A 26,478-nucleotide genomic window follows, 5' to 3' on the forward strand; every position below is an offset into this window, starting at 1 on the left:
CTGTGTGACTTATAGCCTCAATTTTTATGTTTAGCTGATTTAGCTGATACCATACCTGGTGTGATCTTCTGGTACTGTAGCCCATCTGGTTCAAGGCTTAACATATCAGAATTCCCAGAAGAGTTTTATTGTTTCTTTTTAAAACAAAACAAAACAAAAAATATTCAACAGGATAGATCGATAGACAGATAAATCAAAATTAAGGATGAATGATTGGTGTACAATGTGTATTATGATGCGAAACAAAAAACAGCAAAACCTAAATACATTAACAATACTAATTACCCAAAGTGATGCTGCAAAATTAATTAAAATAAGCTTCTAAATGCTAAAGTCATTGTTTGTGTGATGTTTGTCTTATATTAGCAATCATTTTAAATCTGAGCTTCCTTTTTGAGCTTGTTCAGAATACTGTCTTTAAACCTCAGGTAAGTTGTCATATACTAAGAATAACCTTTAACGATGAAAATAAATACTATTTTGTCTTTACATATTTTATTTTGTGGAGTTGAGGGCTCTTTCATTCAGTCACTCACTTAAAATTACCCTACACGTTAGCGACACGTGGAAACTACAATTCCCAGAAAACCCAGCAGTTGTCTCTCTGAGGTCACCAGGAAGCTGCTTCTTCACAACAGACGGTGTTCGCTAATTATTCACCGGCGTACACCGCAAGCAGCCCAGCTAGGCGGAGTTAACCACTCTATTAAAACTAGCTCCCCGGTGAACTGCTTCGGAGTTGTTTGCTCAGTATAAACCTCTAATGAACAAAAAGACATCTTTTTAGCTGAACAGGTGAGGACGAGCAGGAGGCTTGGAGGACGGTATATTTGAGTGAGAGTTGGATTTTATACAGCCTGTTGGTTTCACCTGTGTAATTTGGCCAGAATTACTTTTTATACATTTAGCGACGATAGTAACTCTATGACAGTTCTGAGCGGTTTGGTATGACTGTTTCGTGTGTGGTTCTTTCTTAAGTTTGTTACTGTTATGTCGTAAGCATGTAGTTGTTGTTTAGTACACACGTGATTCACCCCAAAGTGTTTGTGACATATCCAGCGGTCACTGTAACGTCAGTCTGCTCAGGCGCCCCGTGCACGCAGAGCTTCAGCAGAGGTGTCTTGTCTTCTCCTTGAAAGTAAGCCAAACTGCTCCTTAGTGCTATACAAAGTGTTGTACGCAGTGTGAAGATGTGCTCCACTTGTGGTGCTGTAGCTTCCCCTTGTTGCTTCGACTGTTCATGACGCATAACGTAACCGAGAAATAGCCCGTTTTGGGCCAAACTGCATTCAGTGATTGGCTCAAAAGCATTGAGTTTGTTGGCAGTGCGGTGTCGTTACTTAGGTACTAAACCATGTTACGTGTGCATGGTGCCATAGACAGTATAAAGTAACGGAAAGAAAGGATTTCAGTATAAAAGTAGAATCTTATACTGTCTGTGGACATTTGTGTACTGTAGTGTGCATGGTTGCACTCACTGATAATGAATGTCACTTTGACCTTTGAATAAAATACTCAGGTCCAGTTTCAAAGTCTAAAGTTTAAACGTCTCTGTCGCTGCAGACCACCAGGAAGGGTATTTCACCTTTCAACTGTCTGTGGTTTAGTTTGTCCTCTTCTGGTAGTCTTGGGTGCTTGAAAAGAAGGCAATGAGACTTTCTTGTTCTTTAGTTCTGAAACAACTATTGGAGATTCTTAATGATCCTGGTTCATTAACTCACTATTTTGGATACCCCAGGATAATTCAAGGTGTGAATTGTTTTGTTTTTTTAAACATTACCACCCTCTGCCACAATGTAAGCTATTAAGGGCACATGGGTCAAATTGTGACTGGGGAGGGATCTCAAGACTGCATTGTAGGTGGGTGATAGTTAGTGTCTGCTTAGTGACGGTCATTCAGAGTGGATGTAGACAGCCTCCTTTATCCTTTTCTTAAACAATTCCTCTTGGTCAAAAAGATGAACATCTACTATGACCTGGATGACTGAGGACCTGCACAGACATCCATCTTATGTTTTTACTATAACACATATTTACATGTATATGTTATACTTAGAGACTTAGAGAGTTTTATTGTCATTGTGCAGTTTCTTGCACAGTGAAATTGGGTAGCTGGACCACAAGGTGCAAAAGTAAAGAAGGGAAAACAATATACAATGAGGGAAAATAAATAAATAAATAAAAAGCAATATATTTTTATACATATATGTGTGAGTGAACTATATACATGGTGTATGCGTAGGAAACATTGAAACAGAAAATAGTCTGTCAGTATACCCTACACTACTTGCCAAAAGTATTTGCTTGTCTGCCTTCACATGCATATGAAGTAACATCTTATTCAAAAACCATGGGGTTTAAAATATGTTGGCCCACCTTTTGCAGCTATAAAGGTGCTCAGTCAGGGTGAGGTCAGGTCTCTGCAGGCCAGTCAATTTCGTCCACACCAAACTCATTCGAAAAAAAAGATATCGAAAAATATATATAAAAGGATATCGGTGAGTAGTGGCAGCAAGTCGCGCCAGCGTTCACTCAACCGGAAGATGATAACTTGTACCTCCAATGGCATTGTGGAACCTGCTTTGTGGACTGATGTACAGTTTTGTTGGAACAGGAAGGAGCTAAGTCCAGTCCCCACACAGTGCAGCATGTTTTACACCACTTCAACTGAGGCTTTGGATTGCGCTTGGCGATTTAAGGATTGGATACAGTTGGTCAGCCATGGAAACCGATACCATGAAGCTCTCTATGCAATGGTCTTGAGCTAATCTGAAGGCCATGTGAAGTTTGGAGGCCTGTCGTGATTGATTCAGGAAGTTGGAGAAACCTGGCTACTTCTATGCACCTCAGCATCCACTGACTGCTCTCTGTGATTTTAGGTGGCCTTCCACTTTGTTGCTGAGTTGCTGTTGCTCCCAATCACTTCCACTTCCACTGACTGTGGTAGTCACTCTGGCACTGATTGCTTTTTCACAACAGCAATGTCCTTAATAGTAGCAGATCCATTTTTTTTCTTGGTTTGTTTTCAGCAGACCAACCACATTAAAACCTCACCAATTTTACACTTAACCTTGGGTAGATCACTTAAGAAAGTCCGCAGATACGCAGTAGAACCAATATAGAACTTTTAAGACCAATATTGAAGCTGATATTTAGTAAAAGTCTGATCATTTTTTTCTTTCAGAAAACATAAGCAGCTACATGTAATTATTTATGAGTTCTTATTAAGCTAATATGACAGTGCAGTATAAATTAAACTTTTTTATTGTCCCAATAGAGAAGTTCCAGAGCTCTGGTTGATGCAATATCAACACTCATAATATGAGTGTTTCTGTTGAATGAGCATCATCCATCCCTCTGAACTCTCTTCAAATTTGTCTTCGTCTTTGGATTACCAACGTTTAAATAAACCAAAATGCGTGTTTCTTTCATTTCATATATAAACTGTCTGCCATAAGAAAACTCACTATTTTGTTTATCTTCAGGAAAATTCACATTACAGTACAGCTCAGGTACAGTGTTGAAGCTGAGTGTTATTGCCTCTTAACACAGTCTGGCTCCATTGCCAATAGCATTCACACAGAGAGTAGCGTTCTAAGGATCCTGTGATGCGATGTGGCTTTGAAATCTGTTTTTGATTTCTCACTCTTCCCAAGGTCGACCTCGTTCCCCTTAAACAGAAGGTTTGTCGCCCAAGGATTTTTCACCCGAAATTGCACTTTCAGAGATTTGTCCCGGTTGCCTGTGTGTTTCCCTTTGATGCGCTGCAAAGCTTTCCATCTTAAAAAGAAAAAAAATGATGTTGCTGTGTTGCAGCATGACCAAAGCATAAAATGGGCCCCCTTTCTCTGTCTTTCCCACAAAATGTAGGTGCAATAATAAAAGATCATGTGATTGCAGGCCATGAGCAACATAGAAATGAGATCACATCAACTGATGTTACCGGTCCAGGAATGGGGCTGCTGCTGTGCTGTTATTAACAGCTTTTTCTCCTCTGTCACAATGTGACACCCACTACGAGCTGCAGGGCATAATCAGACCGTACCATTTCTGGCACTGAGTCCAGAAATGAAGCTGCACTTACTGTTAGTGCTAAAGGTTCCTCATTACAGCCAGTACAGTGTTGATGTTATTGTTTTCATCTCAGTTTGAGTGTGTTTGTCGGTGAGTCATCATGGAAAACTGCTGTTCTGGAGACATGTACTGTTATATGAACTGCATATTTTTGCAAACACTGACATAGACTGGCAGACTTTTAGACTGTATGTGTGTCTGAACAGATTTTTGTCGGCTAAACTTAAATTTCTCCTAACATCACAGGGTCTGATATTAGCCTCCCCACCCCATCCCCCCAACTACTGCTATTGGTGTTGCATTGGATTGCATTAAACTGAAAGAAGTTTCTGTTATTTGATCCTATAGTCCTTTAATCATGGCACTGGCTGGGGTTAGAGTTATTGAGCTGGCAGGCCTGGCACCCGCACCCTTCTGCGGCATGATCCTGGCAGACTTTGGTGCCAAGGTGACCCGTGTGGACCGGACCAAAGTTCCTACGTCTTTGGACACACAAGCACGGGGGAAACGATCTGTGGCCATCAACCTGAAGACCACGGAAGGTATAGCTTTGCTCAGGAAGCTCTGCATAAAGTCTGATGTGGTCCTGGAGCCGTATCGCAAAGGTGAGACCTGCAGCACAATAGTGCCAACAAGGGGTATTATGAGCTCTCTACAACACTATGGTACTTATGTACAGAATTACTTAAGTAATTATAATGTTTAAAAACAACTTAATTCTTTTAAATTCACTTACATAACAAGTTGGCAATTTAGGGAAAGAAAACTATATATCCTAATGTAACACAGAAGTATGGCTCTTTGAGTTATTTAAAAAAAACTTTGTGTTTTATTTATACTCTTATTTTTTTACAGTTAGAAGATTCTTAATTTTTAAATGCCATTGACTCTTGTGTGTCTTCAAAGGCTTTACATAAGGCGACGAGCCACGTAGGAATATGAAAGTCTTTGAAAACCAACATAAGCAGTAGCACAAACAGAAAAGGTAATGTGTGATTAAATTTACATGTGGACTTAATTTTGACTGCCCAGGTGTTATGGAGAAATTTGGCCTTGGTCCACATGAGCTATTAAAGGAAAATCCTCGGCTGATCTACGCTCGCTTGACTGGATATGGTCAGAGTGGATCTTATGCCACCGCAGCTGGGCATGACATCAACTACATTGCCATGTCAGGTAACACAACTGTTAATGCTTTCAGATCAAAATTTTAGACTCATAAGACTGCAGACTTCATCAAATACTTATATGTATTTATTATTAATTGACATTTATTTTATCCTTCTTTTACGTGTGCACATGAGCTGTGAAAACAGGCCCTTTTAAGGGTGTCTGCATCTCACAGTTAGAAATGAGCTCAATGCTCCTTCATGTTTAAAAAAAAGAAGCCAGTTAAGGTGGTTTAAGCACTGATCTGGGATGCTTCCTGGTCACTTCCAAGGTGAGGTGTTTTGGAGCAGAACCAGGATACACTGAGAGAATATGGGCCAATCCATTAAACACCAACATATTTAAATAGCATCATTTCAAAATTCTTTAAATAGAAATGTTAACATTTTCTTACATACCATGTGGCGTTACCTTAACAACCACAAAGGCTTTTTTATCCTTCTCTGGCTTTGTGATTAAACTGTTTCCATGTTTCGTTTTTTTCAAAACAGCGTAGTTAGAACCATTTCTTCAAACTTAAAATTTATATATAAAAAGGTATGTACTCACATTCCCAGTTCCCATTTTAAAACTTCATGGCAGCGCTATAAACTGTGTAAAGGACTGCAGACTGACACAAGGTTTGAATAAAAGGGTGTAAAATGACAAGGGAGCCTTCATGAACTTGATAATTTGAGGTTTGGATAACCCTAAAAAAATGTAAATCTTAGCAAGAGTGTATTGTGTGAATCTCCGAGAACAGTGGGATTGGGTTTATGTGACTCAGAAAGATGTCGGCATCTCACCAGAAGAACTGGAGGCAGGGACCTTTTCAGGCCATTCACTGTAAAGCCTAGAGATGGTTGTGTGGGAAAATCCCAGTAGATCAAGAGTTTCTGAAATATAGACTAGCACATCTTGGAGCTAAATCATATCACATTCAAAGCCACTTTGATCACTTTTCCTCCCCATTCTGATGTCATGGTGGTTGTGTTGATCATGTCTGCATGCCGAAATACACTCAATTGTTATTGGCTGATCATATAGATAAAGGTAAAGATTCCTTTATTGTCGCTATACTTGGGCATCGTAAGGTGTAATTGGAGCAGAGCTTGCATTTCAGCAGACTAGTGTACATACATTCTTACGTGCTCTCTCTCAGATATTTGTGTTAATGAGCAGTTGAGCATGTCTATCTATTAAAAGGACCAGTGGGCGTATGACTACAAACTCCCAAATGAGGTCTGATAATGTAAACGTACTTTCTAGTTGTGCCTCCAATTAAACAAGCCCTAAGAAACCTTTAATAAAGCAGGATTTACTGCTTTATTAAAGGTTCTTGTTCAGTCTTGTTAAAGCATTAATGAGAATTTTAGAAGAGGTTCTAGATATTTCTTTTATTCATATTGTTGATATGAATCAGTTGGCACCGGTTATACCAGATGAACTTGATGGATTTTTGAAAATATATTAAAAACCATTTAACCCCACACATATTCTCCTCTCTTTCACCTACGTTTGGCGTCTTTACGAAATGAAAAAAGCCCGTCTGCATGGCCTCTTGCACTTTCATGGCCAGATGCTGGGTAATAAATTGTACTCACTAACTACAGCATTATTTATTTATTTATTTTTTTCAGAGAGTCTTTGCAGTCACCCTAAAACTCTGTTCAAGAACACATTTCTGTTACAATTAGCCCATTAGTGGTTTCCTAATAATATCATTTTAGTTTCAGCAAAGGGGGTGAAATATTTTATACATACATTTACACTTACAAGGATGCATTTTAAAGGTCTAGATAACAAGTTTTGATAGTCTGTTTGGGCTTTATTTTGCAGCACACCAAGCCGAACTATCCATGTTTATAAAGGATTAAAGGGAATGATGACATCAATGTAAGCCGAGCCAAAAATATGGTTTTATATGGTACTTCATATATGGTAAAACATCAGAAACGATCCTCAGAAAAGCTTTCAATGTTACTTAGCTTGGCACTTAACGGTACAGGCAAAATGCAGCGAGTGGCTTTGTTTAGCATAAAGAGTGACCTTGGTAAGTGTATATCTAGTGTACTGTAAGGCAGGTGAGATGTGTGTATATGAAGCTGTGAGGTTTTTTTCTGTGTGTGTGTTTCCCCCACCCAACCTCCAGGACGTTTTATGCAAACTAAAGAAGTGAGTGGATACAGCCGCGATAGTAGATGTGTTTAATTGGGACCCCATGCAATAAAAGATGGTTGTGAATATTATCTCTCATAGTTTATAGGGGTGGGTTTTTATAATCGATTTATTGATTAAAATCGATTCTGGCTTGGATAACGTGAAATCGATTAATTAAAATCCTGAATCGATTTTTTTATATAAATTTATTTTGCCCGAAATGCCAGAATCTCAGGTGAAACCTCACAAAATTTCAACAACCACCAAACAGCTAAAACAGTAAATGAGAGCAGAAACACAGATTCTTCACAAAGACGTAAACACAAAGCGCAGACCTGCGGATCAGAATCAGTGAGATGTCGCCTTTCTCACCCGACGGCACGGACACGGTCGGGGCTGAAAGCCGACAGCTGGCTGATTCTGATCTGTCGGCGGGTCCGCGCTTTGTGTTCACGTCCTTTTTGTGCTGATTCTAAAGCTGTTAGTTTGATGTCTCTCCAAACAATAAAAATGAAACTGACTGAACCAGCAGCAAAAGAAGATCCAAACTATGCTTCACATAAACATCGTCATGAATTCTCTCTGACTTTTACTGTTTTGCTTCCACCACGATAAAATCACACTTCATGCACAGCTCTCTCTCTCTCTCTCTATCTGTACTTCAAAAACAGTTTCCCGTCTATCCCCGAAATCTGTTTTCTGCATTATTCACTTGCTTGTTACGCACAAGACTACCGTTGTTTACAGCGCTGTCGGCCGATGTTTTTTTTTTTCGTTTTATATACTACTTCCGAAAAGAAAACCTAATTTCTGCCGTTCAATACTGAACAAATTTAAACTTTTTAAAATTATGCAAAATGCAAAGCGCTCAGCCGTGTCTCAAATAAAACCGCTGTAATGTCAGAGGTAACGTTCATATGTTGATTAATGGTTTTCTTTCATTTTTGATGTACTGCAGAATATTTTTATAAAATCCCAGGCCAGGAACATCACCTTCATGTTTTTCTGTGTTTTATCTTCAGCTACTTTGACACAAAGGCATCTGCTGTGATGCTCACACCTTTGATAAAGTCTTGCGTGTGTCAGCTTCCTTTTTATAGATACAAAAATATGTAAATGTACTGATCTGAATTATAATATTTCTGACTGTCAAAATTTCCCAGATTCAAATCTAATTGAATCGAATCGTGGATCAAATCGATTTGGGACCTTGTGAATCGGAAACGAATCAATTCTAGAAATCAGTGACCATACCCAGCCCTAATAGTTTATGTCCAGCTTGACAGTCTGCTTTTCATTCAAGATCCTTTTCTTTTTTTTTAATATGTATTTTTTTGGCCACGGGTCAGATATGAACCCGGGCCCACCACGCTGTGCTATACAGCATATGGTCGTCGCCTCATCCCAGTAAGCTAAGTCGGTGCCCCAAGGTCCTTTTTATGCTATTTCTTTGTTACAGGAAAAGCAAAAGGAGGGGAAAAATACAAAGCAAAGGTTACATGCTGCTTTAGCAATGCCAGCAATGGATTTGACAGACTAGAAGAAAAATAAACCCTTTGAAGGAGATATGTTCACTTTCACACCACTAAATATCTTTAATGCATTGCTGTTTGTTGTGGCTCTTTTGTTTTCACTGAGCTCAACAATACTTGTTTTTCTGCGTAAAGCTTCTACTTTTTCATTCCTGTCATAGGCCTTTTATCCCGGCTGGGTCGCAGTGGCGAGAAGCCTTACGCTCCGCTGAATCTGTTAGCAGACTTTGGAGGCGGTGGTCTTACGTGCGCTCTGGGGATTGTCCTGGCGCTGCTGGAGAGGACAAAGTCAGGGAAAGGACAGATCATTGATGCTAGCATGGTAAGCACCACTGATGTAAACATTTACTATCATGAACTGTATAAATGAAATAGTAAGAAATTTTTGTTTTTATCATAACATGCTGAAGGTGCTTGGTACATAGTGCTTACAGAAGCCCTGCAAACTTAAGACTGTGTTCTGTTTTATGTTGCACTGCACTGTGGTAAACTGTGTGGCTGTTATACTTTTCCCCCTGCAAGAGAATAGGAAACACTTAGGCTCTAAGCACACTATGAAAAATTAGTTTAATGTACTTATTGTAGTATAAATAAAGTAATCAGTGCGATGTCCACTCCGCTGCCCGTGTGAGTATCTGCAAGTGATTGTATTTCCTGTGATAGTAGGATAAGTCATTAGGTGGATTCCTTGCAAACATCTGGTTTATTAGGCAAAGACAGAAAAATGCTAGTGGGTGTGAAGCAGATATAAATGTGTGCTCTGAGCTTGTCTTATGACAGAAAAATGTTTAGAACCAGTCGGCTGAATTAAAGTGATAGAAAGTGTTAAAGTATTTACAATGATTTGTGCTGAAAAAAAGGGCAGTATTCTTTGCTCTGAAGTGCAGCTACAGACTGATAGCCCTCACGTCAAATGCACTGCACTGTTCGGATAAACAGAGTTGAGTCTGTCTTTAAACAGGAACATCACAACATCCTTTGGAGATTTTTGTTTAGTGCAATACGTTTGCAATCCTTTTATCCTGTTAGAAAAAAATAGCTACCAATGTGGCTTGAAGTTACAGCAGTTCTACAGTTTTTACATAATCCATCCATTCATCTGTTCTCTTCCGCCTATCCAACTCAGGATCGGGCTATCTGGAGCCTATACCAGCTGCCATAGGGCAAGAAGTGGGATACTTTTAAATAATAATTATATAAAATACTTCACTAACTGAGCGGTCCTGTATACTCTCAAGCCTATTACACTATTTATCTATTTGTTGCTGCTGTCAGTGTAATGTTATAGAATAATATGAACTTAAACTAAACGACTTCAGAACTTTAACATATAACAACATTTACATTTACATGTTGTAATGTGTTATGTGTGTGTGTGTGTGTGTGTGTGTGTGTGTGTGTGTGTGTGTGTGTGTGTGTGTGTGTGTGTGTGTGTGTGTGTGTGTGTGTGTGAAATCATGTAAAAATGCAACGGTATAAAATGCTGTGTATTTATAAAATGATAGATAAATATTCCTCTGCATTCCTAAGACAACAGTCTGCTTTTAGGATGGACTTTTTCTGTTTTCCCACATAGCATCCTCTGCACTTCACCGCTTCTCTTTTACTCATATTTGCAAATCTCTGGACAGGGAGGGATGAAACTCGATCATGTTTACTGAGATCAGCAGCAAACCTTTCAGATTATAAGTCATAAATACGTGAAAATGATGCAGCTCTGTAATGTGTTTTACAGACTCATGGATTGCAGGTAATTGACGGCGGGAATGATGGTCAAGTTAGAGATTATCTTTTCACTCTGTCTTTTCACACACTCTATCAGCTCAGCACAGCAGCTGTGCCATCAGCTGCAAAGCCAACAAACTGTACATGTAATTTCAGAGATGCCCTTCATAACTGAAGGATGTGCCAGACAGCAGCTGTAGTAGATAGCTGCAATTTCGCAAGTTGAAAGAAGCTGCACATCTCAGCCCTGTGGGGAACTGTTCACTGATCACAAGTTCTGAAAGTGAAAGTTATTTGGGCAGTAGAGAGATTTGAGATGCAGTGCTAAAGCTCAGAGAGGGGATGAAGTTTAATATTTTTACATTTTTAACTTGGGTACACAAGTTTGAATTTATTTGGGGTTTTATCAGATCCACTTAAGGTAAAAGGTATTAATACAGGCTTAAAGTGTAACACCACTTGAAAACGGGCAAAAAATCTTATTTTGCATGTTTGGATCTTAACAATGTTCCAAGTGGAGCTTCAACATGCAACAAGAAGAAGTGGGACTGAGACAAAACATTTTTCTGAGCATACAATTGTTTGAAAACATTGCTTAAGCTGAAACAGGCCGTTTTACAGCAGATGAAAAGTTTAGGACCACACCTCCAAAAAAACTGTAAACCCCCCAAAACATAAATGAAAGTTCCAAACATGAACTCAGTAGTGAGTAGCTCCACCATTATTGTTTTTGATCACTTCAAAAAATTGTTGTGGCATGCTTGATGCAAGCCTTTCCATGAGGTGACTGGGAACATTTCTCCAAGTGATGAAGATGTCCACACGAAGGGCATCTACTGTCTGGAACTGTTGTCCATTTTCGTAAACTTCCCTTGCCTTCCATCCCGAAAGGTTCTCATTTGGATTTAGATCACGGGAAGAAGTGCCTTGTCCTGCGGGCATTGTGCACTGTAGCATTGTCTTGTTGAAAAACCCAGTCATTACCACACAAACAAGGGCCCATGAGGGATGCTCTCTGCAACATCTGGACATAGCCAGCAGCCGTTTGACTTCCTTCCACTGAAGGAAAAAGCACCCCATTATGGTGCCTCCTCCACTGTGGCGCATAGAAAACATTCTCATCAGAGAATAAAACTTTCTCCCACCTTTCATTGTCCCATGTTTGGTGCGCTCTTACAAAGTCCAAACGGTCAGTTCTGTGGTGTTCAAAGAGACGAGGTCTTTGAAGACTTTTTTTTTTATGCCCTTCAGTCTCAGATGCCGTCTGATTGTTATGGGGCTGCAGTTGGCACCAGTAATGGCCTTAATTTGGGTCGAGGATCGTCCAGTGTCTTGACGGAGGGCCAGTTGAATCCTCTGGCTCAGTGCTGGTGAAACTTTTTGAGGTCTTCCACTTGACTTTTTTGTTCCATAACCCTCAGGATCATTTAAGAAATTCCAAATGACTGTCTTACTTCATTCCACATCCAGCAGCGATGGTGCACTGCGAGAGACCCTGCTTATGCAGTTCAACAACCCAATCATGTTCAAAAAGGGAACGTTTTTTTTGCCTTTGCCATCAGAACATCATGACAGTGCAGGGCTCGCAAAATCGCTAGCCCGACGTCCCGGGGCTAGCGATTTTGCCAGTCGGGCTACCAAAATCTATCTCTGCCCTGCCCGTCGGGCTGTCATAGGAAGGAAAAATATATGTCAATGCTTTTGCATTCTTTCGGAAATGTAGCTGGGTAATTATGTCATTGGCATCGGTGAGCCACTGTCAATATGTGACATATTGAAATCGCGTTTGAATTTGCGCTTGTTTTTTGCTTTCACTTTGCAATCGCGCGAACTGTGTATAGAGAGCAACAGCACTGATTGGTGAGTGATGATAATTTGCACACCAATTCCTCTGACATCGTCTTATCAATCGTTAGCTTACTATGCAAACATGACAAGTGAAATCTCCCACAGCAAGCTTAAACATGTGAGAGGTTGATCGCGCAGAGAATCGCTGAGCGTTATGTGAGTGCCTGTGTAAAAGCAGCAGGATATATATTTTAGTTCTGCTGAGCCAAATAAGACAGGTCAGGGTGAAGAAGTGACAGCCAAAGAAAAACTTACCACAAAACGGAAAAGTTATGACAAATCAGACTGTAAGGCAAAAAGAAAGTGCAGCTTTATGGTTTCATGGCTGCAATATGACGAGCTATATAACCAGGCGTGCACATAAGTGGTCCGCAGGTGCGCATTCACTGTCAAAATAAAAAACGCGCACAAGATAAGAAGTTGCAACGCGTACACTGGATTTTCTGGAGGAGGACAGACATTTGTTTAGAACTCTTAAAGATGTCGAAGAAGCTCCTTTAAGCAATTACTTTGGTTTTCCTCCACCTCCAAAGAAATGTCAGAAGGAGTCCGAGCCACAAAAGAAGCGCGTATTCTCGGAAAAGTGGTTGCAGGAGGTGAGCTGGCTTCAAACAAATGATGAACGCACAGAGATGTGGTGCAGAATGTGTCGTGAAAATCCCACTCTAGCGGACAAAAACAGTGCCTTTTATATGGACGCAAAGGCGCGTTGCAACTTCTTATCTGGTGCGCATCTTTTATTTTGACAGTGCATGCGCACATGCGGACCACTTATGTGCACCCGAGTAAATAACATAATGTTCTGCCGGGTGTGTTGTTGGTTTTCCCTCGATTTCTGAGTCGACAAGCGCCTTTGTTACTGGGACCAGTAATATTAAGAAAGGCCCCCATTAGAACCCATGAGAAATGCAAGAAATGCATTATTGCTCAGTCTACAATATCTTTCCCAGAACAAACACCAATTGCAAATAACATACTAAAAATAAACCTGAAAAATCTGTTTAGAACAGTGTACTATGTTGCAAAGAGTGAACTACCACTGGCAAAATCTAGCAGTCTTTGCAAACTTCAAAAAGCAAATGGCCTAGATCTTCGTTCCACTTGCCTCTTACCCGTGACTTCAGTGGAAATTTCAAATTCAGGATCTGACACAGATTCATGTCCTACAGTCCTTACAAGTTCATAGAAATTTCTGTTCAATTAGAACCAAGTATTTGAGTTGATGATTGTAATTTTTATACAATGTTGTAATTTGTGTTTCAGGAATTTTTTGATTAATGTTTTGTTTCCGTTACAATATTATACTTTTATACATCAATGTATAATTTTATAACGGAAACAAAACAGGAAACAAAACATCAATCAAAAAATTGCTCTCTTTTTTATTCGGGCTACTTAAATTTATTTTGGGCTACCAAAAACTGAAGAGTCCCTGCCCAAAGGGCTACCAGGGATTTTGAAATTTTGCGAACCCTGCAGTGTGACTACCTGACAGAAAATGACAGTGAATGCACATTTTTGCCCAGATCTGGCCTTTAAAGGCATGTGGTCTTAAACTTTTGATCAGCTGTAAAACGGCCTGTTTCAGTTTAAGCATTGTTTTCAGTAAATTCTCCAAAAAATGTTTTTTCTCACTCCCACTTCTTCTTGTTGCATATTGAAGCTCTACTTGTAATCTTGTTAGGATCCAACGATGCAAAATATGATTGTTTGCCATTTTTCAAGTGGCCCTAACCTTTTGATTGGGACTGTACATACAGTCATTTAGAGCTCATGCAAAATTATGCTGAAGGTTCTTCAAAGTCTTTTAACCTGACAAGGCAAAGGCCTTTTAACTTAGTTAGTGATCTTAATTGACTACAACTAGTAGTTTTCTCAGCTGCATCCAAGCGTTAGTGCAAAGCATGCTGCAACCAGAGTGAGTTGGGCTCAGCACCTTAGTTCCAGTGAAACCAACTCTTAGTACTCTTACTAGCATACCAAGATATTTTGTACAATTTCATGTTCCAACATGACTGTGTGCACCAGTGCACAAAGCAAACCCCATAAAAATCCCATAAACACACTAAACCTAAACCTTGTGGGAAACCTTCCCAGATCAGTGGAAGCTGTTACAGGTGGAAAAGGTGGGCCAACATCATACTAAACTTATGAATTAAGAATGGGATGTTTAAGTTTATGTGCATGTGAAGGCAGAGGAGTAAATACTTTTGGCAATATAGTGTATGTATTAGCGCTGTATTCAAATTCATTGAACTGTTTAATGCATTTTATGTTTGTTTGGTCTGGTGTAATTTCAATTTTCATGCTGTGTTACTTAGTGTCCTCACTCTCAGGTTGTTAGTGGCATAAGCATATGCATGTCAGCATCCACTTAATGAGGGATGCGAAATGCAGAGTATTACAATTCAGTATAAAATCTTTGGCTTAAATTCAGCCTTTTTATGAAACTTATAATATGTATGTTAAATTATTTTTTTTATTAATGCATACATAATTATGGTTTTACCCTACCTACCTATCCTATACAAACATGATCAGTACATATGTTTACTGGATTTTACTGTAGTATAATCCAGTCAGGTACAGCAGTTTTATGATGGCTTAAAAAAAATCCTCCAATTAGAATAGAGACAGTTGATTAGATTGTAGAGGTGTTGGGAAAAGACCATTAATAACCACAATGTAGGACTGCACACTAAACCTTACATCTTTCGTATTGTATTTAATTTTAATGTATTTTTATTTTAATTGTAGAATTCTTAAGGCCAGATTTACTAGTGGTTTTTTTGTTGGGGTGGGGGGGGGTTGTTTAGTTTTTTTGCACTACCAAAAAGAATAAGCAACTTTGATAAGCTACTATTGAGATGTCCTAAATAGGCATGGTGATAAATTGCGACTGAAAGGCAGTTTTGAATGTTATTATTTGTGATGTGCAAATTTGTAGAAAATATCGTATCAAAACCCAAAATTAAGATACTGTAGTATTTATGTTATTCTTTCTAACTTGATTTTCAAAGGTTTGAGGCTGGCAGGCTGGCAACTTCTTGCATTTTGTGCCAGTACTTACAGCTTTATTTTGTGCCTGATATGGCTGTCAGTATTGCTGCTAGGAGCATTTGTTCATTTGGGCTTCCAAGAGGAGAATGTTATATTGGTGCAGGTGGACTGCTTGAAGCTGTGGGGTGGTGCCAGAGCTGTGGCTCTGTCCTGTTGTTCTTTATGCAGTCTCAATCAATTCCTTTGTCCACCTGTTTTTCATCTCCTTCCTCTCCAACTTTAAATGAGCTGATTAAGTCTTTTTGTTGCTGCAGTTAATAATGCAGATGCAGTCCTTCATAGCGAGATGCTGTGCCTGTGTGCTAAGAAACTGATTTCCTGACATATTGAAGGACTTAACCCTCTGGGCTCTATCTGGCCACTTCACTTTTCTTTTTTCAACCATTTTCGTTGCAAATGGAATGAAACTTCCCAAAGGTGTGTATTTTTTTCAGATTTTTTAATTTTCAACATCAGCTCCTTAATAATATCAAATTCACTATACACCAAATTGTTCCTCTTGATTATATCGTGGCTATTTTTGGCCAATTGAAACCCATTATAACCACCTTTTTTGATTTCTTGTTATTGACAGTACTATATCATGTGATTTAGGTAAAATTTCTTTCATTCTAAACTCAACACATGAAAATTGTAGTTTTTAATGTTTTTTACCAAATTACATCATTTACCCATTTTTGGCCAAGCAAGTGATTTCATGTAATATTCCGAGTTTCTAGTAGCGGCCTTTGATGGCTTACCACACTCCAATGGACCAAAATAATGAAACAATTTTGACATAGGTTTGATCTGAAGGATCTAATAGTTTGTGTTTGTGCATGACATTGCAGCACAAACATGTATTTGCAAGATAGACTGAAATAAATAATGACGCATCAAACATTACATAGGCTGCAGTGAATTTCTGTCGATGCAGGCTATTGAGCTTTGAGCTTCCCAGTCAAACTCAGCTTTGAAGCACATGCTAAAAGCACTTTTACTCTGTATTTTTCATAAAAAGAGACCATACCCAAAATATTAACTCTAAAAAAAAAAAAAAACCCAATCACAGGACATTTGTTCAAACCTGCAGCTGCAGCTGCAGCTCAGCAGCACTGTTTGTAAACGTGTCCTGGAGTTTATGCAGGTGCAGACAGTGCTACTGCTGTAAGTAAGCCTAACAGCTTCCAGATCATTTATTCAGGCAATATGGCAATAAAGTCATCACTGCTTCAAGCACTGTCTATATGATCTGGTCAGAGAGCAAGGACAGCAAGCAGTCCTCTGCCCTTGAAGAAAAGACATCTGCCCAAGATGAAGAAACTTCCTCTCCAGAAGATGAGGGGACAATCTCCAAAGAGGCTGACTGCATCACCACTGATGATGAGTACTAGCCAGTGCCTGAATCCTCTTCTTTGGGAGAGGATTGGGGTTGGGGGGCATGGAGGTGGAGGCCGAGCTGATGGAAAAGAACATAGAAGCATTTTCTGAGACTGAGGAGCCGGCGACTGAGTGGATCCCTCATGAAAGGAAAACCATGTGGGTCCCACTACTGAAGAGAAACTGCTCTACAATCCAGTACCCACTGGTATCAAACTAGGGGTCACCTTGTATGCAGTTCACTGCATTAGCAGCCTGAGATCTACGTTTGACTTTTTATAACAAATGAGATCTTTTAGCTGCTGTGCACCCTTACAAACCTGCACGGGAGGCGAAGGTGTGAGGATTGGAGATGTGAGCCTACACCAGAATAAACCAATACATAGCATGTTGGAAGACAACACTGGAAGTTCTCAGGAAGTAAAAAAGGGAACGGGGTTCAGATTCCAACTGACGGAGGAGCTCCGAGGACAACGTCTTTCCTTCGGGCACCTTGGCAGAGGAACCCCTCAGATGAAAACTGGAACAGGGGAAACAACCCAGAGCTTCCTCCCCAACTCCTCCAGTTGCAACAGAGGAAGATTTTGTTGTCTGTCTTTGGCTTCACCAAAACTACCACGGAAATATCCCACATGCCAAAGCAACGGAGGAATGTGCTTCTTTTGACAGCAACACACAAGGAACCAGCAGTCAGTGATGGGGAATAAAGGATGCGTGAAAGCAAGAAGCAATCCTGGACTACAATAGGCACAAATATTGCTTGGATAACTTAGAGGGTGTTGGCACCTCGAGTTGTAGAAGGAAAACTAACTGATGGCTCTTTTCTCCAATCTCCTGGATGTCTTGAGATACAGTGTCATTGTCCCGCCGGAAACAACTTCACTGAAGTGGGGGAGTCCTCTACAACCTACAAATGAAGAGTGATCCTGGGAGAGCTGGGACACATGCTCGTGACCTCAACAACTGCAAGATGGCCTTGTCCTTGATTCTTAGTCACTTCTGCCATTGATCTCAAGATACAGTAGTCTGAACCAGAGTGTGACCCACACCCCACCAACAAAATGAGAAGAAGGTGCAAAAGGTGCACCTCCAGGATTGGAACAGCAGCCTCTTGCACCAGGTGTAGAAAGTGTGCCTACAAAAACCACTCTAATGTGGTTAGTACATCTTGATGCTAATGAGGATGCACACAGAAGCACATACTGGAATATAAATTTTGATCATGTTATTGGTCATTTCAGTGGTTATTTGGTCATTAAACTGCCTTTCTGTCCACTAACACACCATTTGTGATTTTCTTTTTGGCCATTCACCCCCCCCCCCCCCCCCCCCCAAAAAAAAAATAAATAAAATAAAAATAAAAATAAAAATACAAAAATAAAGTAAAAAGAAATCATTGTTACTGTTACTGACCTGCAATGATGATAACAATATTAGGTTTCATCATTCATATGCTAAAAAATGTGAACTTTATTACTATTTTCACCTAAAAGCGTAGTAATAATACATAATCTGACTGGTATTCAAATGGTATAATATCTGAATTTGAATTATATTTTGGTTTTTATGACTAGGACTGGTGCTAATTTAAAAAATCAAGTCAATGAAAGTAGAAAAATGTTTTAATATATATGAATTTTATTGACTTTTGTAACATAAACAGGGGGTGGCCATTTTTGGCCACGAAAAAGCTGAGAGGGATTTTTTTTTTTTTTTTCCGTCACTGCACAAAAAAACAAAGATGCATAAAACTCATTGATACTTTTAATTATTGCTATACATCTAACCTCCATCATGGTTAGAAAATAAATCAGATGGCATGTATTATTTTTTAAAAAAATTGGGGTTTTATGATGTTTTCCATTTATGAGTTCCTAGGATTATGTGATCTAACTGGTATTTAAAGGCTTAAAATTCTGAATTTGAATGAAATTTTGATTTTCATGAACAGCACTGATGCTAATCTAAAAAAATCAAGTCAAAAAAAGTGGAAACTTTTCTTAATATATATGAATTTTATAGCATTTTGTAAATGTAAACAAGGGGTGGCCATTTTTGGAGGGAGTTTTTATGTTTTTTCTCTCCCTGCACAAAAATAACAATGCATTATAATCAATGTTGATGTGAATCAATTACATGCCCCAGACTCTACTATTAATAATACAAGAAATTTCAGTAGCAATGCAATCATATAAAATTGCGAGATTTGAGGTTGTCTTCCAGCTAGTGCAGTGGAAAAACAAACTGGTGTTTAAAGGGTTAAACATTTAAAAAGTAATAACTATTTTATATTTATGAAAAGAACTGAAGTTACTTAAAAGCTTTATGCAGAAAAAATGGCAAAAAAAACATAAAAATAATAAAAATTACATTATTCTATAAGTAGAATAATGCAGAGGTTGTTTTTCAAGTTGTTAATGATACTACATAGACAGAACGTCAATTTGATTAGTTTATTATATTGCCTTGGATTCTCTTTAATGGGAAATTATTCTTCATATGAAGCGTGAGGTTGTAGAAACACCTGTTGTGGCCTGTTCTATGTGTTGGTGCAGGAGCTGATTAAATGCCCAGCAGTACACCAACTGCATCAGAACTACCAACTGTGACACATGTTCGACATGATCTCTAATTTTTCTCTCAACATCACTGGTCTGCTATCAATTATATTATTAGTGTCCATTACTGTCTGTCCGTACCTGACATGCCTATCGTTTTGATGCTTAGGTGGGCTGCAGCCAGTGCCAGCGCGCTCTGTATCTGAAGGCAGGGTGCATTACACGCTCATCGTGTGCTTTTCTGCCATTCTGACATACGTGGACATATTTAAATTCACACCTGTGGGCACTTTACAGACAATTTCAGGGAATTTAGAAACATTGATTGTGTACCAATGTGACAATGGAAAGAGTCACTTGAAGGTATGATTACCTGTGTGTGCAGCTTCCTTTGCTTTGCTGAATTTTTCCCCCATTGTTTAATAATCTACTCTGAAGCTTCAGTGTTCATTCTCACTGCCCTCCGAGCTCTTTTCAGTGAAACGACTCTGGAAGGCTCGCTCAACACTACACTTTATACTTGGCAGCAGACAAAGACAGGCAGTATTTAGATGATAATAGAAACCACAAACACAGCTAAATATAACTCAAGATAATAAATACCAGGTGCATGTTCAGCAGGTGGATACAGACACAAGTCCAATAAGCAGCTGCTTGCTAATGTTTGCCAAATCGATTTAAAAATCTATGATATGTCAGTGTTGTGTTCCTTAGTTGTTTGCGTTGCTTCCAAGCGGTTAAAGACATCAATGATTGCAGGTTTTATAGCTTTAAATAAAGACAGAGACAATGATCTCCTATTTTTCTCCTATTTTTGTGTCAGCTCTTGCTCTTAGAGATTTTATTGAGGGGATGAGTGGATTCAGCTGCTGTATACAGTATAAGCTACACAAGAAAACAGACTATTAACACTGCTTCTCAAATCTCCACACTTATGGTCTCATAGTTCTAAACCAGAAATCCATTTTTCATGAGTGAAGATCATCAAAAGAGAAAATGCACATTCAGAGCGCCTTCCCTACTTCAAGCAATAATTTCGACTAGCTGGAGATCTTTCTCCACTCTGCTTTGTCCCTGACGGCTCACAGAACTGTATTATACAGATGCACAGCTTGTAAAATCCGGGGCTGATGCCAGTACCAGTTTTTATGATAACCATTTGGCCGGTACTAGTGCCTTTGTGCATTCTAATTTAGTGTTGTCGTTGACCCTTCTAGTGCCAGGCAAGTACAAACAACAACAACAACAACAACAACAAACAAAAAAAATGCGAGGGAAAAAACAAAGTCCAAGCACAAGATTAATGTGACTCAAAACTTAAACTTCAGCCACTGCCATAGGTAAATGTTAATTATGTGGTATGTATGTTTAGCTGATGTATTGATAAATCCCTAGTTAAACGTATTTGCTCATGTAACCCTTAATAATAAGCATGCTGTCAATTAAAGGTCACACAAAGTGATTGTAATCAGCAGTAAGAGACGATAGTAGTTATCATTCCTGCAGCCTTTGTAGAAGGACTATTGCTGACTGATTCCCTCCCAGCAATGTTATTATTTGCGTTGTTTATGTCATGCATTCATTATTTTTTTGATCAAGCTTTTTCTGTTTACTCAGCAGCAGTGGAAGCAGCACCAGTTTAAATAAGCTTTGAATACAGAAAGCTGTGTTAGTATTTAAAATGTAATTTGTGCGTGTCGTTGTTGCACTGACACCACATTTCATCTTTGCTTTGTATTTTCTGTTCTCTAAAGATTTTCATGCCAACCTGCTTAAAAAGCGATATCCTCGGTCTGTCATATGTGTGACAGTTATCTACACTCACACTAACAAATTAAAGGAAAAAATAAAAATTAACAACAGAAAATTGTTTTTTCAGTGACATGTCTTCCTGTCTCATACTCTTCAGGTGGAAGGAGCAGCATATATGGGTTCGTTTTTATGGAAATCTCGTAGTATTGGTTTGTGGAACCGATCTAGAGGAGAAAATATATTGGACAGTGGAGCTCCCTTCTACGATACCTACCAGACTTCGGATGGGCAGTTCATGGCTGTTGGTGCCATTGAACCTCAGTTCTACAAACAGCTGCTTAAAGGTTTGTTGACTCATTTGAATCAACAACAGGAAACATTTATGGTGGCTAAGAATCAAGTTTAAGGTTCAATCCAAAAATGAATGAATCAGAAAACTGCCTGTAACCCATCCAATCATGATTCTGATCAATATTTGAGCAAAGTGAAGCATTACAGTACACTGCCAAAGTCTCGAGCTAGCCCTCATTGCTTCATATTTTACTTGGAAAATTGGAAATGAATGCACCGATTTGTTGAAACAGGCAAAAACTGAAACTGAATTCTTACAACAACTTTTACTCTTCAACACAGCTTGGATTCTCCTACACAAGCTTTTTTGTCATTTTTAAGTGGTCTTCAGGAATATTTCTCCTGACTTGTTGAAGATCATTCAAAGCCCTTCTTTGGATGTTGGCTGCTTTTTGTTTGGTTCTCTGTCAAGATGATCTTTCAGTAATATCTTTTTCAGTGATAACTCTTTCAGTAATCTTGAGGTCTGGGTTCTTTCTATCCAGGTATTCTTTTACTGCATTGACAGTGTGTTTTTATGCTGAAAAATTAAGCCATAGCCAATCAGATGCTTTCCAGGTGGAATCACATGGGGGATCAAAATCGGACAGTAGTTTTCTACTTTCATAATTCCATCAGTTTTGAAAACATGCCCAACACCACTGGCGGAAATGCAGGCAGAAACAAAAAAATTTAGCATACCTCAGCTTTCTCTCCCTGTTTGCCTTCCTCAACAACAGCGTTTTTAGAGCCACGCTTCCACTGAGACTAGTTCTGATGAGGCTTCCGTGGATGAATCAAGCTAATGGTTCAATGGTGCAAAGGCTATTGAAGGCCTTTCAAACTGTCATCCCCTGAGTTAGGTGCCTTTTTGAGGCTTGGGCGATTCATAGGTCAGTATTATGTGGCGCAACATTTCTCTAAAAATGGCCAAAAAAGAATGACGAGCTGCCTCTTATCTCTCAGTAATATGAAGCGTTGGTAGGTCTGCACGGCTTCAGGGTGCAGCACGTCACCATCAATTTCTAGGTCAATGCCTGAGAGTAGTTTGTCATCACGAAACTGCCCCAGTGGGAAATGTCCCGTGGGAAGAATTTCCAGAGCTGGCGGGACGTCATTCTAAGGACCCGCACTTCCAGGACTCTTGCCCCGCATTCACCGTGCCACCATGTTGTGCAGTTTCCGGGCCCACACAAAAGGATGGTCCTCCCCAGTCAGCCTCCAGGCCCAATCGGTCCGGCACTTCCCAGCAGATGTCAGTGAAGCTGCCGCGCGAGGTCAGCGGCAGACTCAGAGCTGCCATCTGAGCTTCCCTTGACAGCAGTGGAAGCAGCCACGGCGCCCACTCCGCCACTGCCATGCCTCTGCCGTGGCCTGGAACGTTTCCAGGAAGACCTGGGGGTCATCACGGCGCCCCATCCATGCATTGCCGCCAACAGTGGAGGAGTGGGTGGCAACATTGCAGCCCCGACCAGTTGCTCCACGACCTGAGTTTGCCGCTCCACCTGATCTTGTAGCTTCTCCAGCTACTCCAAATAAGTGACCACCATCGTGGTTCATCTCAGCCAGTATCTGCGCCAAAATTTGCAATGGCTGGGCGGGTGGCACGGCTTGTGGGTCCGACATACCAGCTGTACATTTTGGTACCTGCTTCTCGACTTTTCAGCCAGTTGGCAGCACAGCACACACTCCTCCTCTGGTCTCTGGCTTCACTATGTATAAACGGAGAAACCTCCTTAGTCAAATCACTGCATGTCCCTCCAGCCCCCTTGAGCTCACTGCCCTACACCTCCGCCACACAGTAAAACTGACAGTACCGATTTCAGTTTTCTACTCACAGAAACATTAATGATTGTATTCACTGTTACAAATAGAGTTACCTTTACCTATAAGTGTGTGTGTGTGTGTGTGTGTGTGTGTGTGTGTGAAAGAGAAATTGTGCATAAGAAATTACAGAAAAAAACTGCTATATAAAAGTCAGTGCTTAAATCCTGCACATGGAGTCATTATTCATTATTTAGTAGAGCAGTAACGAGTGGTTAAAATGATTACATCATGTGGCCAACTTGGACCTTCAGCAAGATCAGCAACCCATATTGAGATGAAAGTGTTGGCTGCTTCTGCACCAGCTTGTTATACGGAAGTTTATTTAACTTGATATTACTTTTGGGTCATAAAAAGTTTTTTTTTTTTCTTTCTAGGTTTAGAGTTGGATGCTGGAGAGTTGCCTTCTCAGATGAGCTTTGATGATTGGCCAGAGCTCAGACGAATCTTCACAGAGCGTTTTGCCTCAAAGAGCCAGGCGGAGTGGTCAGAGATTTTTGATGGGACTGATGCCTGTGTTACACCTGTGTTGTCTTTTGACCAGGTGAGCTCACACCCACATAACCGGGAAAGAGGCTCTTTCATGAAGGACTCCAGTGGGGAAGAAAGCCCCCGACCAGCTCCGGTTCTGTCTCGCACTCCTGCTGAGCCTTGCCTCACCTCCGACCCCGTTACTGGAGAACACACGGCTGAGGTCCTACAGGAGTACGGCTTCACATCCCCACAGATAAACCAGATGCTGTCAGCAGGAGTCATAGAGTGCAATGCTGTGAAGCCAAAGCTGTAAACAAACAATCAAAACAGTCAAGTTATAAATGTTTGAAAGTCACACAGTGGCACCACCTTTTAAGATTTGAAGTAATTAACCATGTGATTGACATACTGGAAATAAACAACTGATTTGGATAAAGCAAAGCTACATGCAGAGCACATTTGAGTGACTAACAGTAAGATCTGCCATTCAGATTGTGTCGAACATAACTGTGAACAAATCAAAAGAGAAACTAAGAAAGTTATTTTCTTTTCATAAGCTAGACGTCCTCAGAATATGTGAGTGAATTTTTTTTTTTGCAAAGCACAACTACTCTATTAATCATAAACTACTGATATCTGCTAAATTATCCAGCTCAGGATGAGCAATGGTCATACATAGCAAAAGAGGATTGGATATCTCCTGAAAGCTCAGCAGTACCAATAACATTACATTAATTAGACTTTGTTGTTGTTTTGCTCTCCCGCAACAGCTTCTGATTTGTTTGCACTAATTCTGACACACGATTGTTTAGAAAAAATTGTTGTAGCCAGACATGATGTCACCCACTAAAGTCATCTTTTCAAGACTTTGGCTTGGGGTTTCAAAGCTCACCCTTCGTTTTTTTTTTTATTCTAAAGAAGGCCATAATTTACACAATGAATGTCAAGCTGTATTAAATGAGATCAGAAACCAGTGTTTGTGATTCATCGGTAAACTGTTTACTGAAGTTTTCAATTAGCATTAGGCTTGTTTATATCCAGAGGAGCTGCCCCCTGCTGGCTAATTGAAAGAATGAAGTTCTGAGGGACTTCATGGGCTTAACTTTTCAAAACCACATGGAGACCTGTGTCTAACATTCAGTAGATCCGACTTTCGTGTTGCACTAACTGCACATTTCAGAGACAGGAAACGTTACGCCTACAAAGTGAAAGTAAAACTACTGCATTGATTATGTTGACACGAGGCAACTTGGTCCTTTTTTGTGTAAGTGAAGTTTAAGTCACTTACCAATATCTTTGTTGCAAGCTACTAATGCAACTCTGCAAGCTCAAGTTAGGAGGCTCTGAAGATGATTCAGATTGACTAAATAAATTACTCAGTAGCTCATTGGGTATACATGTTCAGCTGCTTGTTAATCCTAATCCAATTAGCCAGTCACCTGCTGAAGTTCAAACTGAGCATCAGAATGGAGACGGAAGCTGATTTAAGTGATTTTAAACAGGGCACAGATGTTGGCATTTCAGAAACGGCTGACCCGGCAGGCTGGTTGCCTGCTCATCCCTCTCTAAAGTTCAAAGGTAATGGTCCTAAAAAGAGAAAATATCCCCTGAGTGGCAGTTATTTGGGTGAAAATGTTTGGTTGATGCCAGAGACCCGATTAGAATAACCATTCATTGCAGTCAATGTATGCTGAGCATTTGTAAATTCACAACACCTCAGATCTTGAAACTGATGGGCTACAGCAGCAGAAGACCACACCGGGTGCTGTTCCTGTTAGATAAGAACAGGAAAAAGGCTGCAATTTGACAGTGAAAGGATGATAACGCATTGTGTGCTCCAATGAGTCTCGAATTGCAGGAAATGGTCAGAAATTTATGTAAAAATCAATTCTGCTTTGTATCAATGGTTCATCATTGTGGTGGTGTAATGGTGTGGGGAATATTTTCTTGACACACGTTGGACCCCTGAAGCAACTGAGCATCATTTAAATACCAATGTGTCCATGCCAGCTGGCCCAACCCCCTCTGTGACCCTATGTTGGATAAGAGTTACATAGATACATGCATGTATGTATGATTGATTGACTAACCTTGTAGTTATGTGAAGAGAACAAGTAAACTCCATTACCTAAATACAAATGATTTGGAAGAACATGAGAAATTACCATAGTTATGTTTAGTATGCCTCGAGACAGTCAGTAACATCTCAGAAATATTATTAAATATTTATTTAAAGCCCACTACTAATAAATACAGACCTTTAAATTTAAATTTTAGAGCCCCAATCTGCTCAGCAGAGAAGCTGGTGAAGCAAAGAAAAGATGTGCAAATGAGATACTTCCCTCCCTACGTATTCATAAATACTTGCAATCCCTCATAGCTGTTGTTAGTCGCGCATATTAAAAGTGCTAACGGGTTTCCAGAGGATTGAAAACATAAATGAAACATAAACATAGTTTCACAACAGTCTAAAACTTAAAAGAAAAATAATGTAGGTGTGCGTATATTACAGTCTTATTACAGATGGCTCCCTAAAGTATTTCCTAAGAAGCTGAAAATTTTAAAATACACATACAGGAGGGTAAGGAAATCCTCACAGGAGATATTGCATTCTTTAGGAGCTTCCATTTCTT

General features: G+C 39.7%; 1 protein-coding gene across 2 annotated transcripts; it reads left to right on the forward strand.

Moving 5' to 3' along the window:
- The first annotated feature begins 679 nt into the window (after positions 1-679).
- On the forward strand, positions 680-24,812 carry amacr (alpha-methylacyl-CoA racemase). 2 transcript variants are annotated; one of them, XM_035907033.2, is made up of 6 exons: positions 680-795; positions 4,423-4,679; positions 5,107-5,250; positions 9,077-9,237; positions 21,375-21,561; positions 23,749-24,812. In XM_035907033.2, the coding sequence occupies exons 2-6, from the start codon at positions 4,433-4,435 to the stop codon at positions 24,156-24,158; spliced, it is 1,149 nt and encodes a 382-aa protein (XP_035762926.1). In that variant the 5' UTR covers positions 680-795; positions 4,423-4,432; the 3' UTR covers positions 24,159-24,812. The 2 variants fall into 2 exon arrangements, with proteins under 2 accessions (XP_035762926.1, XP_006789163.1); XM_006789100.2 differs by lacking the exon at positions 680-795 and adding an exon at positions 1,067-1,138.
- Positions 24,813-26,478: the final 1,666 nt, after the last annotated feature.

The sequence above is a fragment of the Neolamprologus brichardi genome, chromosome 7 (assembly GCF_056152115.1).
Source record: "Neolamprologus brichardi isolate AB-2024 chromosome 7, ASM5615211v1, whole genome shotgun sequence".
NCBI classification, from domain to species: Eukaryota; Metazoa; Chordata; class Actinopteri; order Cichliformes; family Cichlidae; genus Neolamprologus; species Neolamprologus brichardi.